Below are 18,725 nucleotides of genomic sequence, written 5' to 3'. Positions count from 1 at the left end.
TCCCAGGACCATGGATCAAGCCATGCCCACAGTATCACCAAGCAAATAAGTTTTCCACCATAAGAACATGGAGACAGACAAATAATCAAACAAAAGTTAGTAAGTGAAGTTGTATTTTATTCACCATAAAATACTTGTACCTCTTCCTGGGTGGGCAGGGGTTCCACAGCTTCTTATGTAAAACAACAATTAATTAACTAAATTACCATTATAGCCATTGAGGGCTTGAGAAACCACATCCTTGGCGACTGTCTCATAAACCAAGTCCTGGGAGGCATCATGGAGAACTCCATCCAGCTTGAATGACCAGTCTGTCTGCTGGTTATTGACAACTCCTCTCCGAGTATCTTTTTTTAAGTGAATATCAATGGTCTAGGAAGAGAGAGAGATAGTTGTTAAGAAACTGGTATAAAAAAGTCACTGAGGGGCTTCCCTGGTGGCGCAGTGGTTGAGAGTCTGCCTGCTGGTGCAGGGGACACGGGTTCGTGCCCCGGTCCGGGAGCATCCCACATGCCGCGGAACGGCTGGGCCCGTGAGTCATGGCCGCTGAGCCTGCACGTCCGTCCGCAATGGGAGAGGCCACAACAGTGAGAGGCCTGCGTACTGCAAAAACAAACAAACAAACGAACAAAAAAGTCACTGATAGCCAAGGCCTGACCTGGAGGAAACAGAGAAGGTGAACTTTAGGAAGAACAGGGACTTGCACGTATTCTGGACGACCTTTGGGAGGTGGGAAGGAAGGCACTGCAGGGAGGCCACACACCCTCAAGGTGGAAGGATCAGGAGACTGGAGCACTTGCTGGTTTCAGCACATCTCACCCTAGTGTTCAGGGTGCTGTCTGTCTTGGTTCCCCCATTTCTGATATGGGGTCAAACATATTTATCACATATCAATATTTATCACATTAAACAAGCTTTAGATAAATTCAATAAGCACAGGGAGGCCTTGAATTAGGCCAGAGAGAATAGCAGGCTTGGTGATAGAGGCCTGGGCTTGAGCCCCATCTCCCTCGTGACTGGCGGTGAGGCCTCCCTCAGCACTGTGGTGAGCACTTACTTCCACACACACGCTATGGGCTAATGTGAGCAATGATGAAATGATAGCCACAGGAAAGGCTCTGGACTCCTCAGACACAGTTACTCACTGGTATTAAATTGAGGGTGACTACCTACTTGTAATCAGCAGATTTTTAGATGCAAAGATTTCTAAAAAAATTTTTTAGAGTTTTAGATCCCTCCATAGCAAGCCACTGTGGCAGCAGCTAGTTTAGAAACATATTGGGTTAGGTCAATGGTAGATTCCAATCTTCGAAATGGGGACTTCTAAAGTAAACAGACTCTCACTGGAATCTTATACTGGCTGCCCTAGTCCAGAAGCCAAGACACAGCCACACGCAGAAAAACTAAGTTCAACAGAGAAAGCCTTGGTCTATTCATACATTAAATGCTCTGTGCTTCAGTCATCACTGAATCCATGTCCAGAAGGGTGCACTTCACAGCGCTGCATGTGAGTTTCTTTCTGACTGCCAGGACTTTCGAACCTTGAGAAGTTGGCCTTTGAATTCCTCTCTTAATGTCTCCATGCTGCCCATAGTAGATCCGCAAATGTTTGCTGAATGAAAACATCCCATAGTCTCGAGGTGTCCTAAGCCTGTCACAGCCTTCAGAAGAGTTGTCAGGACAGTGGTGGGGACAGGGGGATGGATAGATCTTTCCAGTTCTCTCCATAAGAGTTTCTCCCTCCCTTTGGTAAGTTTAATAATAATCATCTGAAGACATTCCTGTTGTACTTCCTGGGAGATCTGATCACCAGGAAGTTTTATGAGTGTGCACAAATGTCAGCTTCCTATGTCAGATATAAGGATAAAGGTAAACTTTTTTTTAACTTTTTATTTTATATTGGAGTATAGTTGATTAACAATGTTGTGTTAGTTTCAGGTGTACAGCAAAGTAATTCAGTTATACATCTAACTATTCTTTTTCAAATTCTTTTCCCATTTTGAGATTGACATGTACACACTGCTGTATCTAAAATGGATAACCAACAAGGACCTACTCCCATTAAAAATGGGAGTTTCATGAGTTTCCTCATCAACAACATTGTGGGGGAGTGCTTTGGCCTTGAATGACTCTAGATTCCATCTGAACTTTTACCAATTCTGTCTTGGTCCTTAAAAGGTTGCTTGGAAACCTTAGAGGTTGTAGTGAGGAGGGACAGAGAGATGCCCAGGCAGGTGAAGGCAAACACACTGTACTTACTTTGTTGTCATCTCCATATTTGATCATTTCATGAGCAAAGTCATCAGTAGGTTTGACACGGACAAATGCATGAACTTTTTTCCTAGTACCCATTCTAGCTAAAAAGAAGAAAATAGAAAAATTTTCAGTAGTCATCCTCCAACAACCATTAGAACGGAGGTGTCATTCATCAAGAAGATCAGAAAACATGATGTGCAGTCCATGTTTTCCTCTCCCACTGAGAGCCAGTCTTCCTTTTGCCCCCCAGCATTTCAGTGATCTGTTCACAGGATGCTGTTCAACAAGTCCGTGTACTTCCTACTTTACAGGGTGCCTCACCACTCTCCACCAACAACCCCCTAAGAGACTGAAATACAAAGCAAAAAGAATGCTTCCTTTAGTGGCCTAATTTTAGATGTGGTTTCTAGAAATGTTCCGTATCAGAGTTTACCTACACTTTGACTTATTCACTATATTTTCCTCTAAAATACTGACTATGAAATGCATTAGAACTAATTTTCTTTTTTTCATTAATATACCTTACTTCAGATGTAGCACCTCCTTCTCTACCTCCATTAGACTAACTTAGCTCAGAAAAAGATTCCCTGGAAGTACATTTAATCTAGCCCATAGTCTAATATTCTTTCTTCTCTGCCACTCCATTGAGAGAAAAATCTCAGTCCCCTACCTCCTCTGCCTCTCCTAAAACGTAATTATGTATATTCTCATCATTTTCTTTCAGGCAGACACACATATATTTGTATTCCTTCATTTATACTATCACAAGTAATTACCATGTATAATAAAATGTTAAAATAAACATTGAATGTAGCTTCATCGAATAGGTTGAAAGCTTATAGTTATAAATGACAGGGAGGGAGACTTAGGTAAATTAACTTCTTATTATGTGGAGTTTTCCTATAGTGGGAAAGACTTTCTCAAAGTAAGGACCATAAACACTATAAACAGTCAAGCAAGATGCCAACTAGCAGAGATGCTACAAAAGGGATTGTTTGTATTACAGGGAGAGTTAATTGATCTCTAATATCCTGTCCAACTAAAGTATTTCATAAACATTTAAAAAAATTGAATTGTACAGGAATTCCCTGGTGGTGCAGTGGTTAAGAATCCACCTGCCAACGCAGGGGACATGGGTTCAATCCCTGGTCCGGGAAGATCCCACATGCCCCAGAGCAACTAAGCAGTGCGCCACAACTACTGAGCCTGCGCTCTAGAGCCCGCAAGCCACAACTACTGAGCCTGCGTACCACAACTACTGAAGTCCGTGCGCCTAGAGCCCGTGCTCCACAAGAGAAGCCACTGCAATGAGAAGCCCGCACACTGCAACAAAAGAGTAGCCCTGCTCGCTGCAACTAGAGAAAGCCCGCGCGCAGCAACGAAGACCCAACGCAGCCAAAAATAATAAATAAATAAATTTATTTAAAAAAAAACAAAACTGGGCTTCCCTGGTGGCGCAGTGGTTGAGAGTCCGCCTGCCGCTGCAGGGGACACGGGTTTGTGCCCCGGTCCAGGAAGATCCCACATGCCGCGGAGCAGCTGGGCCCGTGAGCCATGGCCACTGAGCCTGCACGTCAGGAGCCTGTGCTCCGCAACGGGAGAGGCCACAACAGTGAGAGGCCCGCATACCGCAAAAAAACAAACAAACAAAAACCCCAGAACTCATTTAGAGTTAATGCTCCACAAAGTACAAAACAGACTTTGAACAGAGACAATGCCTGAGGGTCAGGATGTGTGCTGCATCATGCACTTCTCTTTTGATGTCCCTGACAGCGTTGGGCCAGTTCCATAAGAAATGAGGCATTTGCCCCTAAAATAACCTGTACTTTCATGGGGCAGGACAGAGGATTTGAGGCTAAAGAAAACTCCTGGATACTTCTGAAAAAGACAACCAGCAAAGGAATTCCTGAATTTATGAAGAGGTAGGGAAACATGAGGGATAGGGAGCTGACTCAATTTCATCTTCAAATTGGTAAATAGCAATACCATCACAGTTGTTCAGAAAGAAATAGCTTGTTTGTGCTACTGCAAAGTGTTCTAACAAATAAACTGATCAGATGGCCAATATTTTTAAAAAGCTAATTTGCAAGACCTTGACTGTTAAAAAATTAATGTCCCTCCACATTTCTAGACACAACTTGTGGTGACCACTTGATTTCCTCATACAATTATCTTAGCTATCATCAAGTGGCATTAAGTATCTCTACAGAAGCAAATTAAATAGAGAAAGGCCCTGCCCATTCAGTTTACAGTTTCAATGAAGTGGGCAAAATAAAACTCTAACCCCTATTACAAACCCTTCAGATGTCACATTAAATAAGCAAACTACTTTCACACCTGCCTACTGTAGAGTGTGAGTCCACTTCCCACAGTCCTCAAGTAATTATTTCATGGAAGTCTTTTCCTGGTCACTGTGGGATCACTCAGATCTTTTAATTTTTAGAAAGTGAATCTGTAAGGTATTCAGGTGAGTAAGGATAATGGCTTGTCCAATTTCAGGTCTAAGATTTTTGTTTGCAAAATTGAGCTCTAGAAATAAAAAGCCACAAATAGCTCTAACAGGACTCCCAAACTGAGGAAACTTAAGAGATGATCTCATCTCCAAGTTCACTTTGATCTAGGCTTTTGGGAAGTGAAGAGTGGAGAGAGGTGTGCTGACTCAAGCAAACACTAACACTCAATTTCTAAAGTTCTGGGAACCATTCCCCATACCAGTCCGATGGCCCATCCTCCTGCCCAGGGAAGTTAAGATGCTGCCCAGGGTGCCCTCTGAAAGGGACCATGAAGAAGTAGGGTGGTTGCTCAAGCCTCCCTCCTGGCAGCCCCTACCCACAGACAGCCCAAAGGCAGCACAGGCCAGCTCCAAGCATTACCCTCCCCTCAGAGCCTGCCCCTTTTCTGCCCAGCAATTTGCCAACATGCACATGCAGTCATTCTATCTGTGCTTCCCAATTCTCCCCATGCTCACGCCCATGGCTCCAGGCACGCCAGGAGCCATATCCACCTGACACAAGCCTTCTCTATTAACTACATCCCTCCTGCGAATCCACTACCCAGCAGCCCCTCAACACCCAGTCATTTGGAGACCCCACGCCAACTTGCACTTACTGAAATAATGCTTGTTACCGTTCTTACACCACATCATTTGAGTGGGTTTCAGCTCCCAAATTAAATTACAAGCTGTTTGAGGGACAGGACTATGTCTTTTATTTCTTTTGAATCCCCCCTCAAAGTCCAGAACAGTGCCCAGCACAGAGTAGGTGCTTAAGAAATGGTGATTGGTGGTGATGGTCATGACTGGAAGTCAGAGGGTGGCGGAATCTCCATATGTGGGTCCATCTTCGGTCATTACTGAGAGAGTCCCAAAGGGCACATGATGTCACTCGCCTCCCTCACCGCCTCCAACCCCTGAGCCCACAGCCCTTCCAGGAGGACACTGGGTTTCCAGGCCCACTTGCAAGAAGCCAACTTCAGCCCCTCACCACGCTCTCCCTTTTAGTAGGGTCCTTCTCTCTCAGGACCTTGTGGGGAATGCCTCTCCCTCGTGGACACCACCCTTAGATATTTCTGGTGTAAATAAGTGAACCTTTGAGTGGTCACCTAGAGCCCTCTCTGCTGAAAGGTTCACAGTTTCCTCATTTGTTTTAGAGGTGGGAATTAACAGATTGCCACCAAGCACCCCTGAAAGATCAACAAAAGGAGAGGACCAGGTGGGTCCCTATCTTCCAGCGTTCCTGTCCAGAACAGAGGCTCTCAAGGAGAACACTCGTAGCCACCAGCAAGGTAGCAGCATCTGAACCCCCCAAAAGAGGGTCCAAACGCACGTGGCCTTGGACTAAACAAAAGACTCGGACCCAGGCCAAACTGGTCTTTCTCCTTTTTCTAACCCAACATGCTGGACCCCTGTGTGGTGCCTGGGAGGCAGTGGGCCTTGGGACCATTCCTGTGCCTCTCCGGAGCGATTTCCGCATTTGTAAAGCGAAGGGCCGGCATGGCAATCCCGAAGCCCCCCTCCAGTTAGAAAACCGAATACAGAAGAGTCCAGAAGACCAGAGATCTCTGAACCTCAGGGGCGACGTAGGACCCTCGTGGGGCCAGGAAACGTTAGATCCGAAGACCCTAAGCCGCAGCATCGACGCCTCACCCTCCTCCGCCCGGGTTTCAGAGATCAGCGAGCCAAAGCTGGGGGACTCCCGGGTGGAGCGGTGTTCAGATTCCAGCAGCTGCCCGCCGCCCGGGCGGACACCCCCTTTCCGGCCTTCTTTCTCCCCACCCGGACCGCGCGTGACCCCTGCTTACCGCTCCGGAGGCTGGAGCCCTTCCGCAGCCCGACCACTGCATTAGCAGCTACAGAAACCCGGCAAGCTCGGCTGCCGGGCTGTGTACACAGTCGCCGTGGCAACAGGCCGCTTCCGGAGATTCCGGAAGTAGGGGGTGGTGGCGGAAATGAAGTCCGTGGTCCTCTGTTGAGATACGAGTAAGGCCAGGGCCGAATTAGGAGGACGGGAGATGGGACCGATTAATCCAAAAAGACTGCGGCAGCTGCAGGCGCGAAGCCAGGGTAGGGGTAGCGGGGGAACGAAGGATGCGCAAGAACCAGGAAACGGGGCAGCCGGGCTTCCGGCTCACAGCTGTTTGAGACTACGGCGGCCGCGCAGCTCCGCCTAACTCCAGCCTTGCGCTCCGAGCTGCCGTCCATAGGCGCCCTCGCCCCGCCCAGCTTAGCTTCGAGCCAGCCGGCCAGGCCTGCGCAGTCGCGGCGGCCGGGGAAGATGGTGGAGGACGGCGCGGAGGAGCTGGAGGACCTGGTGCACTTCTCCGTGTCCGAGTTGCCTAGTCGCGGCTACGGCGTCATGGAGGAGATCCGGCGGCAGGGCAAGCTGTGCGACGTGACGCTCAAGGTCCCGGGTGCTGGGCGGCGCGGGGCTGAGGGCCAGGGGACAGAATGGGGAGGGAAGAGAGGCGGGGGATAAGGGAAGAGAGGTCTAGAGCTCAGCGGGGTGGGGAAAGGAGGTTGGAGGGAGAGCGAGTAGGGGAGAGAGGGGTGCTGACTGGGAGAGGGGGTTGGGACTGAGTGGGGAGACGGACAGGGACAGCCTCTCAGCCCTTAGAAAGAAAGGCTGAGAGGTGCGCCGCTGAGGCCCTCGGAGTGGAGGCATTGGGGTGCCCGCCTCCCTTTTCTGTCACTCAGACGAGAGAAAATGGACTTGCAGCTCCTCTATGGACGAAGGGGCTGTGGCTCTGTCTACATTCTGATGGGCACTACGGAAGCACCTTTTCTTGCCACTACAGACGTTTCTTTGTGCCCCTCGAAGTTAGCTGCGCTGTGGTAGAGGCGTGGGCTTTTCCTGAGGAGTCATTGCTTGCCCTTGACTGATAGATTACTACCTTGTCTCTTAAGAGCTTTTAAAATCGCATCTGGAAATCTTTTGAGGTGGGCAACCACTCTGCCTCGCACTAGAAGGCACACTACCACCACCAGCAGCACCACAAAGGTCTCGGAGAATGGACTGATGGGCTGTGTGGGGAGAGGGCTCTCTTAACCACCTGTTCCCTATTGGCATTCTGGGCGCAAGAGCCAGGCTTCCTCCCGTGCTTTGCATCCATTCCTGCTAGAGAGGCATGCTGTGCTGCTCCTTGGCCAAGCTGTTGAGCCAGGTGGGGCTCTCCAGGCGGGGAGATGCTGCTGCAAACCCTGTTCCCTGTTGGGCTTTGTCTAGAAGGCTGTCAGCATCTGTGAAGGACCCTGTTTAAACAATAAAACTATGCAGAGATCTGTTTGCTCTTCTTATTTTCGACAACGTTAAGGAAACTTCCTCTTCCACATATTTGAGTCAGACCTCTGGAGACAGTAAAGTAGAATGGTTAAGAGTGTGGCATTGAGAATGGTATATGGTTCAACCAAAGACTAAAAAAAAAAAAAAAGAAGAGTGTGGCTTTGGAGATAGAAGGATTTGGATTAAAATCCTTGGGAAAGTTACTTAATCTCTCTAAGCATCAGCTTTCCCAGTGTAAAAATGGATGATTCCTAATTCTTCGTATTCATACGAGGATTAAATGAGAAAATTTGTGGTATTCTTTGCATAATGCCTGGCCTAAGGTTTTCATCACTATAAACCCCTCCTGAAGGAGATTAGTTTTCCAGTAGAGGAGTGAAGTGGACTGAGAGGGGAGAGCATCTTTAGTGGGGAACCAAGGGGTTTGAGAAAAATGAGCTGGAAGGAAGCAGAGCAAGTAAATATGAATGAGAGATTTTTGTCCACGGTGATTACATGGTAGTAGATGTCGAGGCTACTAGAGATTTGTAAACAAAAGAATGATCTGGTTGTGGCAGTAACACTTGGGGTGAGTGGGGGCGAATTTTCGGATTAAGATTTAGGCTGTAAGGGTAAGCCAGGGAAAGCTTATAAGACACAGAGAAGCAAATAGGGAATGATAGAGTGAGATGGTCACGCTACGTAAGTTAAAGCATTGCATTTTGCCTCTGCACTTAATGCACATATAGAGTATAGCAACCCCGTAGCATAAAAATGCTTGTGTGTTTTTTCCATTGAAATACTTTTTGTTCACTCAAAGGGACAAGTAAATTATCAGAAGTGATTCCAGCTGAGAATGTCTGTCTAAATTGCTATATTAGTTTCAAGGATCTGGGACATAAGGACCAGTATAAAGGCATAGGCTAGAGCTGGACAGGACTGTAGAAAGCTCTGCTTCATTGGTTTTCTGACTATTCTGTGGAGCCTGAGGAGTAGTTCAATGCCCTGTTATGGTAGGGCCCAGAGAGAGGCCAAGCAAACCAAGCTCTGCCGCATTTCACTCCCCTTCCCTAGAGCTGCTCTGTGAAATCTGTTTCAGTCTCTCTTTTTTTTCTTTAATTAGTTAATTAATCAATATTTGGCTGTGCCAGGTCTTAGTTGCGGCATGCGGGATCTAGTTCCTTGACCAGGGATGGAACCTGGGCCCTCTGCACTGGCAGCGCAGAGTCTCAACCACTGGACCATCAGGGAAGTCCCTCGGTCTCTCTTTTTCAAGATAGAGTCTTTCCTGAAACTTCTGGTGATTCCAGACTTTCTTCCAAATAAATAGAAACTGAAAAGCTGGTTGGAAGCTTTTTGGCATGGGATGGGTTTATTGATTAGTGGGCCTCCCAGTAGGGCTGTGGTTCTCAAACTTTAGCAGACATTAGAATCACCTGGTAACCTTGTTAAAAAACAGTTGTTCAAACATTGTTCACCCCAGAATTTCTTATTCAGTAGGTCTGGAATGGACCTGAGAATTCACATTTCTGATAACTTCCGCAGTGATACTACTCCTGGTCTCGGGCCACATCCTGAGAGCCATACCTGTAAGGTGGTGGACCTGTCCTTTTCTATGGGATATGTTCAGAGTCCATGGATCTTCCTTCAGGCTTCTGCCTACATGGAGTAAGCCTGGCTGTTATCATTCTAGGAGCTGATAGTGGGAGGGGACTGGGAGCTCTTGCTTCTGTATGCAGACTTTCCCTTAATCCCCCTGAATAGTACCACTTCATGTCTTCCTTGGTGCTCTGGTTACCCAAGTCTGGAGTCTCTGGTTCATCCTGTCCAGAGAATAAACCTCCAGACTTCTGCTGGGGCAGTGACAGGGCACTTGCCTGGGGCAGGGAACCAGTACTGCCTGTTTACAGCCTTCCTTATGTTCACACCTTCAGAGGAAACCTATATCTTCAACAGTTGAGTTTTGGAGGGTGTTCTGGAGTGACTTGCCATCTAGAGCACTCAGTATTCTCCATATAAGTCAGTTACTATCCGTTTGTCTGCTTTTCATCTTCCAAAATATGGTGACATTTCTAATCTGCTCTCTCAGCTTCTTTGTACTTGGGAGCTTTGCTATTCCTTGATTGTCAGTCTGAGAGGTAGCACAATACAGACTTGAGCCAGATCGCCTGGGTTTGAATACTGACTCTGCCACTTATTAGCAGTGAAAACTTGGACAAGTTCCTTAAATGCTGGTGATTCAGTTCCTTCATCTGTAAAATGGGGATCATCACCTACCTAGTAAGAGTGTTGAGGATTCCACTAGTTAATGCACTTAAAACAATCATGTAGTAAATATTCAGTAAGTAGAAGATATTTATGAATAATAACTTAATGGGATTTCCTATTAAGGGGAAGTGGAGATAAATGCATGTGTTCTGCCTGCCATTTTGAATTCGTTTTAGACTCGGTTTAATTCTAGATGGTTTTATCTAAACATTATGTTCATTGCCTTAAAAGCATTTGCAAAGCACTGATCTACTTCCATAGCTTGCGTTTTACAGATGAGGACCAAGCCTAGAGGCAGAGGGGACTCATCCAAGGTCACAAATTAAATTGGGTAGAGCTAGAACTAGAGACTAGACTCCTGGTGTCCAGGCTCCAGGTCAGGTGTTCCTTCCTGCTCTCCTGTTGCCTCTTCTATCAGTGACAGTGACTGAACTGATTTCAGCTGCTACCATTTGAATTAATCTACCTCAGGTCAATTGTACTCATCCTTAACAACATGTCACCTTTTCTATCTTTCCAAGTCTTAGGGAGAGTGTGACAGCATTAGCAAGCGTGCCACTTTCTCAAAATACACTGCCAACTCTTGAACCTTGCTTAATTTTCTTTTTGGAAATATTTGAAATTTAAATTCCTTAGATGCCTGTTGGATAGTTAAGTAGAGGCATAACAGAAAAGAGTAATATTGATATACTGGATTTTTTAGAATCACATTTTATATCTATGGTGACTCGAACTTCTTTGAGAAACTGAAAGCACTGAACTCTCTCCCCAGAAAAATGCACATACTTACATATGTGCAAACTTTTGCATTCAGTCATAAGAGCAGTTCCCCTGGAGCCCATCTTTGGATCTTGGGTTATGAATAGAACTGAGTATTATTCTTCTATTAGGAAAAAAGCCCATGTCTTTTTCCTTGGCAAATCATTTTATCTTAAAGGTTAGAAGGATAGTAGTGCAAGACTTCTTGGCAGCCTGTAACATAAGACTAAGTCTGGGTAGAGAGGTTTGCAGTCACAGAGGCTCTTATCTCCTCTTCCCAACAGTTGGTTTCATCCCCTTTCCTCTGGGCTACCAGGAGCCCAGTGCTTAGGCCGCATCTGTCATGTTCATCTGGATCCAGCAAATTGGGCAGACTCCCCAGATGCAATGCGTGTTCTCCACAATCTCTTATTCATGAGCTTTAGACTCACCAGATTCCTATATTTCTATTCTTTCCTCACATATCCTTTCTTTTTCTTTATTTGTGAGAGCAGAATGGGATCACCGCATATACATACTATTCGCTGATCCATAAGCTTAGAAGAGACAGGAACCTCCTCTACACACACACACACACACACACACACACACACACAGACACACACACACACACACACACACACTGTTTTGCACCCACTAATAAAGGGTTCCTCAAAGATCTGCTGGCATCAGCCTTCCCAGCATTTTCCCAAGGCCCTTGCTAAAGTTTTGAACCCAGATCTGAGAATTTAGCCTTCAGAAGGAAATATCTTTTCATGGGTGAAAGGCACAGTATTAGAATATTTCCTTTTGCCCCACTGAATCCAGGTACTAAATTTTCACTGAAACTGACTTCAAGAGCCTCACATTTGAGTGTGGAATCTTGCTTAATTTGCTGTCATGCTGATTTTGTGATGAAAGAGTAGGTGGAGAAGGATGTCAGGAAGTGAGGTAAGGACTTGTTGATGCATGCCATTTTTATGTTATGTGTAGTGTGGTGAGTTACACGGGTGTAATTATAAAGCTAGAATAATCATATTAAAAGGAGCCATAGAGGTCTTCTATCAAAGCCATCCATTTTACAGGTGAAAAAACCCTGAGGCTTAGTGATATTAAGGGATTGCCCAAGGCACAAAGCTATATTATCTGAGATCCAACACAGCTGTTTGGTGGAAGCTTGCTTTTACATCCTCTGTCAGATTACTCACCTGCCCTGCTAATGGTATAAAGCAGAGCAGGGAACAAACACCATCTGCAGTGTCATCTGTGAGCATGGAGGACAGTGATGTGTATGGCCAGATGCAACACCACTGTTCTATTTCAGGAGAGAAGACAGATGCAGGCTTTTTCTGCAGTTTTCTGGACATATGAATTTTTGACTGTTTCGATTTGGAAATGACACTGTATTGGGAGATATTGTGCCTCTGAATATTGCTCATTCCCGGGGCTTTCTACTGTCTTTCTTCAGGTAATTGTGTTTCATTTTCAGCCTTGCCTCTTCTTAATGAGTAATTAAAACTAAGGGCAAGAATGTGCTCCTTTAGAGCATGTGCGCACATATCACAATGTGCACTTGTGATATGAATTCATATCAAAAAGTCAGTTTTGCTCTTTTTTCTGTGAGTTATGTTGTAGGTGATGCTGTTAAATTTGGACACCAATTAGATGAATGAGAGAGTCAGTCTTTGTATGTCTACACTCTGTCAGTCTACACTCTTTTCCCCACACCAGCTGGTGATTGTTCTTATCAAAGGAGCTGGGAGGGGTGTGCCCCTCTGCTGGTTTCCGTGGTAACTAATGAGCCCACCTGACATCAATTCCCCTATAACTAGCAATCTCCCCTTCCATGTGGGAATGAAGACTGCCACCCTGTCCTGCCCGCTGTCTGCCGCACACGGTGGGGTGTCACTCCAGGACCTTGCTTCAGACACGTAAGGTCCCCCATCCATTACACCATTGATGTCTCTGTTGCTGCAGACTCCGGGCTCTTTCTTTGGTCTTAAAGCTGGACAAGTGCAGGCCATGTTGCCTGTTGTGTGCAGCCCAACAGAGGTATCTTGGAAAATCAGTTACTAGCTGAGCAACATTCATGGCATTCATTCTGAGGCTTCTGGAGCTTTGCCGTCCAGTTGGGTGAATTTAAGAAGCCTGTGTTTGGGGATGCTTCTTACTGCAGGTGGTTCCTCTATTGTTTTCTGCGTGAGATTCCATTGTTTGCCCCTTGGCCGTGCCTGGTTCAGCTTGTGGGCTGGTTGATGGAAAATGAGACCACAGTGTTTTTCCGAAGATGTGTTCCTGTAGCCCCTCCTGAATTACAAGTATGGCATCTACCTTCCTACTTTTGGTTTGTTGACTGTTGGCACTCACATTGCCTTCTTGGCATAGAAGCCAGCCGGCTTCCCCACAATCAGTTTAGGCCTTTTGTACCCAAACAGCTGATCACATCATTACTTGTTTCTAGGTGGGGAGAAGAGAGAATGAACCAAGATGTGTGAACCAGGAGTTGGCAAGCATTTTCTGTAAAGAGCCAGATAGTAAATATTTTAGGATTTGTGGGTCATACAGTTTCAGTTGCAGCTACTCAACTCTGGTGTTATAGCACTAGAGCAGCTGTACACAGTACATAAATGAATGGGTCTGGCTGTGTTCCAGTAAAATTTTATTTACAAAAACAGGTGTGGGCCAGACCTGTTGCCTTACCCATATTGTATACTGATATGGCCTTTGTAAAGTTTAAGGTTTTTGGAGTAGATTACAGTTGCTTTATTGCCCCGGCGTATACTTCAGAAATTGGAAGCATCTCTTGTTAAAGAGTACGGGTGAACCAGAAGTGAAAAACTTTCTTTTTCCAGCTTACTGCAGGTGATCATGGGACTGTCCTGGTCGGTGACTGAATAACTGACATAGGAGAAGTTACTGTTATATTTTGCATCTCATCTTTAAAGTCTTGTAGCTCTGCTGAAGCTTGAAGCAGACTATTCCAAAGCATTAACTAAAGACACCATGCTCCCTTTCTGTCTTAGTTGAAGCTGAGGATGCTTAGCTGCTTGCACAATGGCAGGCCAGAGGAGACCGTGATGGCTCCTGTGTTCCAGTGGACCTGAACGGCTGTGTGCAGGGCCGTGAAGGTAAGGGCCAGAGTTTGGGCTTTTGGCAGGCAAAGTAGATCAGTAGTTCAGGTATGGCCCAACTTGTCTGGGCAGTGTGCTGCATATCTGATGAGAACACAAAAATGCTTTTTAGAAAATAAGCTCAAGAACAGATATTTGTGCAAGCATGTTCATAGCATAGTTGTTCACAATATGCAAAAGATGGAAGCAGCCCAATGGTGGACTGCATCAGTGATTGAATGGATAAAATGTCGTACATTTTGTTCCATACGTACAATGGAATAATATTCCATATATACACTGGAATATTATTCAGCCTTAAAAAGGAAGGAAATTCTGACACATACTGCAACATGGATGAACCTTAAAGACATTGGTCTGACTTTTGAAATAAGCCAATCACAGAAGGACAAATATCGTATGATTCTTCTTAAATGAGGTAACTAGAGTAGTCAAATTCATAAAAATAAATAGTAGAATGGAGATTTCGCAGTGCTTGGGAGAAGGAGGGAATCGGGAGTTAGTGTTTAATGGGTACAGAATCTCAGTTTAGGAAGATGAAGAAGTTCTGGAGATGGATGGTGGTAATGGTTGTACAACAGTGTGAATGTACTTAATGCCACTGAACCGTACACTTAAAAATGGTTTAAATGGTAAATTTTATGTATATTTTACTACAATTAAAAAAGAAAAGAGAAGCTGAAGAAGACTTGTTAGCAAGTGGGCGAATGAGATTGCTCATAGTGCTTTGTGATTGGAGAGACACTAAAAACAGAATTTGTCTCTGTCCGGATCCACTGATCAAAAACATTTCATACTAAGGAGTAATCTTCTTTAGCTTTTGCAGTAAGCTGCTTCAGCTGTTAAGAGCCACATTTTATTAGCTCAGCCCTGTGGCTGCACTTCAAGTGGTCACTTAAAAGGAATTGACTTCTAAGAGATACACATTTAAGTGATGCACACATGTTATAAGCTTATTTTTCCTGTACTGATTTGTAAAATCTGAATGTCATGTAACCTTTAACAGAGCTATCCCGAGGATCAGCAAAACATACTATGCTAACCTGTCTTCCACTGAAGGTTTGTTGGCATAGTTTACAAGTTACAAATGACTTTCAGATCTTTGCTCCAACCGCTTATTTTGGTCCTAAACGCTAGACCTGCATTTCCATTTGTCCTGTTGATCCTTATGCTCATTAAGTCTAAAATGAAGCCTCTTTCCCTTCTCAAAATCTCTTCTTTTGTTCCCTTTGTGTAAGGATGGCACACCATCCATCTAGTCATGTAGGATTGAAACTCCGGGATTGGCTTTGGCTTGTCCCCTCTCCTTTAGGTGTATTTGTAGCATTTATCATAATGACAGTTACATAATTATTTACAGTATTGTAACTGTGAGAGCAGGGGCTGTGACTGAATCGTTTACTGAGGTGTCTGCATAACAGGTGCTCAGTAACCCACTGTCCTAATTCAGACCCTCTTCACCTTTTACCTAACCTGGGGTTTCTTTAACTCTAGCAGCTTGCTGAGAATTCTTATAAACCCTTTAGGGGATGATCCTGGTATAGCTAAGGGATTGTTTTTCAGCTCTGATCATGTCATTCTCCTGCTCTGAGTGACTTCCCTTTCATTCTCATTCAACAGTGTATCAGCAGATATGTCAGCGCCTTCCATGAGCCAAGTACTGTCCTAAGTGCTGGGGCCGCAGCAGTGAGCAGAGTAGGCAGAACCTCTGTGAGTGTGAGCTTACCTTCCAGCCTGGGGGTGTGGGGGACAGGACGACACAATAAACAAATGAATAGATATAAAATGTCCAGTGGTGATGCGTACTATGGAGAAAAATAAAGGACCATAAGGGGACTGAGTGCTGTTTTCTCAGAGGGACCAGAGCCAGTCTCTCTAAGTAGAGACCTGAAGGAAGGGAAGGAGGGATCCATGAGTGTATCTGAGGGAAGAGTATTCTAGGCAGAGGGAATAATCAGCACAGCTGAAGCAGGAGCATAGTTGGCATTTTGGGGAAATAGCAGGCAGCTGGTGTGATAAGAATAGCATGACCCAGGAGAAAAGGGGAAGGACACAAGGTCGGAGAGGTAACCCCCAGGCCCAGCATAATTCCTAGTACAGTACAGTACAGCTCAGTAGATACTTGTTGAATGAGTGAATGAATGAATGAATGAAGCTAGACAGTATTTATTTATTTATGAATGAGTGAATGAAGAATCGGCAGGGCAGGGTGAGTCTTAGAGATGTATCTAAGAGAGGTAGGATGCATTTTCCATAGTTCATGAAGCAAGCACAGAATATCGTTTCCATTTTCCCCTTCTTGTCCGTTCAGGAGAGATAATGGTAATGGCCAGAGCAAGAAAGACCAATTCTGGCTTGTTGTTGAAGGAACGTCTGTTCTTCCACACCACAGAGAAAATCAGAGGTTAGAAACTTGTCAGGGGAGCAGGAAGTAGAACAGAGCTGCTCGGCTCTTGGTGGTTTTCAAAGGTGGTCCTACCCATGTTGGGTAAAGCTTGCCTTTTTTTCCACATGTCCATAGGCTATCACTTTAAGTCAGCAAGACATCTGGGAAGAGCCATGGGCTAGTGGCAGTGCAGGAGCAGCAGCTGCTGGCTGGTTTTCTCTAGGATTATTGGAAGGACTGCTGATTTAACTGAATCTCTGATTATTCTAAGCTGCTCACAGAAATCTGTCACTGCCTTCTGTGAGATATAAGAGGGAGAAGCTTAAGGATGTTCTGTTGGTGTCGACTGCCACTCTGGGTGAATTTTCTAGGATCTCCACCTGTGTTCTTTTTTATAAATTTATTTATTTTTGGCTGTGTTAGGTCTTCGTTGCTGTGCGCGGGCTTTCTCTAGTTGCGATGAGCGGGGGCTACTCTTTGTTGCAGTGTGCGGGTTTCTCATTGCGGTGGCTTCTCTTGTTGTGGAGCACGGGCTCTAGGTGCGCAGGCTTCAGTAGTTGTGGCTCGTGGGCTCTAGAGTGCAGGATCAGTAGTTGTGGCACACGGGCTTAGTTGCTCCGCAGCATGTGGGATCTTCCCAGACCAGGGCTCGAACCCATGTCCCCTGAATTGGCAGGCGGATTCTTAACCACTGCACCACCAGGGAAGCCCTCCATCTGTGTTCTTGATAGTCCAGTTCCTTCAGACTTGGCCCCTCTCTGCCTTTCTCCCCTAGTTGCACACAGTCTCCGCCTGCTGGCTGTCTCTAAGGACCTAAGTTCTCCAACTTCTGGGGCTCTGCTCTAGTATTCCTTTGGCTTGGAGTACCCACTCACCTCGGCCAGCAGAGTCCTACCCACGCTTTAAAGCTCCTTTTGTAGTTTTCTTAAGGGGAGAGAAGCGGCCAAACCCTCCTTCCTCTCTTCTCCTAAAGCACTTTGCATTTGTGTCTGTTCAGCATTGTCTTGTGGTCGAAAGATTGCTTGCCTGACTCCCTGCCAACCTGTGTTTCTGTTGGGCAGAGACCTGTGCCATCTTCTTTCTTTTGCCCTATCACAGTGGGGAGTTGTGTGAAATCCCATCTCTCTGAAGAGTTTTCTCATTCCTCCAGGTGCAGTTAATCTCTCCCTCTCCCACTTTAACCCCTTGTTACTCAGAGTATTGTCATTGCATCAGCATTGCCTGAGAGCCTGTGAGAAATGCAGGATGTCAGACCTACTAAGCTAGAATCTGGTGATTCTTACGTCCTGTGCACCTGAAAGTTGGAGAAACATTGCCTTAACACTTTGCACCTACCCCCCTTAGCATACTGAGCAGGATGTAGGTGTGTTAAGAGAGTCTTTCTCCACCTCTAGATGTTGAGCTTTGGAAGCACGTGAAGCATCCATTAGTTAACACAGTACTTGGCGTGTTTCAAGTGTTGAAAAGTGTTTGCTGAATTACCCTCAAGGGCCCCTGCCATTATGTTCGAGACGCTCCTTCAGTCAACATATTGTTGAAGTGCATTTAGCTGTGCATGGTGCTTTGCTAGGTACGTGAGGCACCCTGCTATGAGTAGGAGTCAGCCCCTATCTTTGGCATTTAAAGATTGGTGAGAGAGAGAGCTACCCATCAGTTAACTATGAGACAAGGCAGAGTGTGATTAATTCTGTAACTGCCCCGGTGTCACCAGAGGCCTGAGGGAACACCAGAGAGACGGCAGTTATTTCCAGTTTAGAGGGTTTGTGATGGTTTCATGGAGAGGATGGTGTCTGATTGGTACCTTGCAAGATGAATAGGACTTTGACAGACAGATATGGTAGGAAGAGGCATTCCATGCTGGGGAGAGCCTGTTCAAGGGCCCAGGCATGAAAGTGCATATGCAGGATGTTTCTTGAACAGGTAAGACATGGAGGAGCAAGGTGGAAGGTGTGTTTGGGGAGGTGGGTTGAATGCAGACTGAACTCCTTGAATTCTCATGGTCAGGAGTCTGAACTGGTAAGAAACATTTGCAAATCACACGTGGTTGGTACAGTTAGATGTTGAGTGGTTTCTGATGACTCCTCCCTCCTGTCTCCTGCTTACCTCCCATTCTACCTTGCTGGACATGGGTGAGCCAGGGAAGGGTTTGGAAGAGGTGGGGACAGGCCTGAGTGTTTAGCCAGCTCTTTA

The 18,725-nt window shown here is 45.8% G+C and overlaps 2 protein-coding genes across 5 annotated transcripts in view; one reads left to right on the top strand and one right to left on the bottom strand.

Moving 5' to 3' along the window:
* Nucleotides 1-6,691, bottom strand: part of KIF9 (kinesin family member 9) — a 48,262-nt gene extending 41,571 nt beyond the window's left edge. Inside the window, exons 1-3 of one of the 3 annotated variants that reach the window (XM_079712285.1) lie at nucleotides 6,556-6,691; nucleotides 2,260-2,357; nucleotides 207-372 (exon numbers count right to left, since the gene is read on the bottom strand). In XM_079712285.1, coding sequence (XP_079568411.1) covers nucleotides 207-372; nucleotides 2,260-2,352 — 259 coding nt within the window. In that variant the 5' untranslated portion in view covers nucleotides 2,353-2,357; nucleotides 6,556-6,691. Of the gene's footprint in view, nucleotides 1-206; nucleotides 373-2,259; nucleotides 2,358-5,364; nucleotides 5,417-6,555 lie in introns of those variants that run through there. The other 2 variants (XM_079712283.1, XM_079712284.1) reach the window with 2 other exon arrangements.
* A 307-nt stretch (nucleotides 6,692-6,998) lies between these two features.
* Nucleotides 6,999-18,725, top strand: part of KLHL18 (kelch like family member 18) — a gene marked incomplete at both ends in the record, with an annotated part of 51,934 nt that continues 40,207 nt past the window's right edge. The window contains one exon of one of the 2 annotated variants that reach the window (XM_079713307.1): nucleotides 6,999-7,157. In XM_079713307.1, the coding sequence (XP_079569433.1) occupies nucleotides 7,029-7,157 (129 nt within the window). The remainder of the gene's footprint in view (nucleotides 7,158-18,725) is intronic. The other variant, XM_079713306.1, reaches the window with a different exon arrangement.

Source organism: Hyperoodon ampullatus, assembly GCF_949752795.1.
Source record: "Hyperoodon ampullatus genome assembly, chromosome: 10".
In the NCBI taxonomy this organism is placed as follows: domain Eukaryota; kingdom Metazoa; phylum Chordata; class Mammalia; order Artiodactyla; family Ziphiidae; genus Hyperoodon; species Hyperoodon ampullatus.
This window is presented reverse-complemented; position numbering and strand designations above follow the sequence as displayed.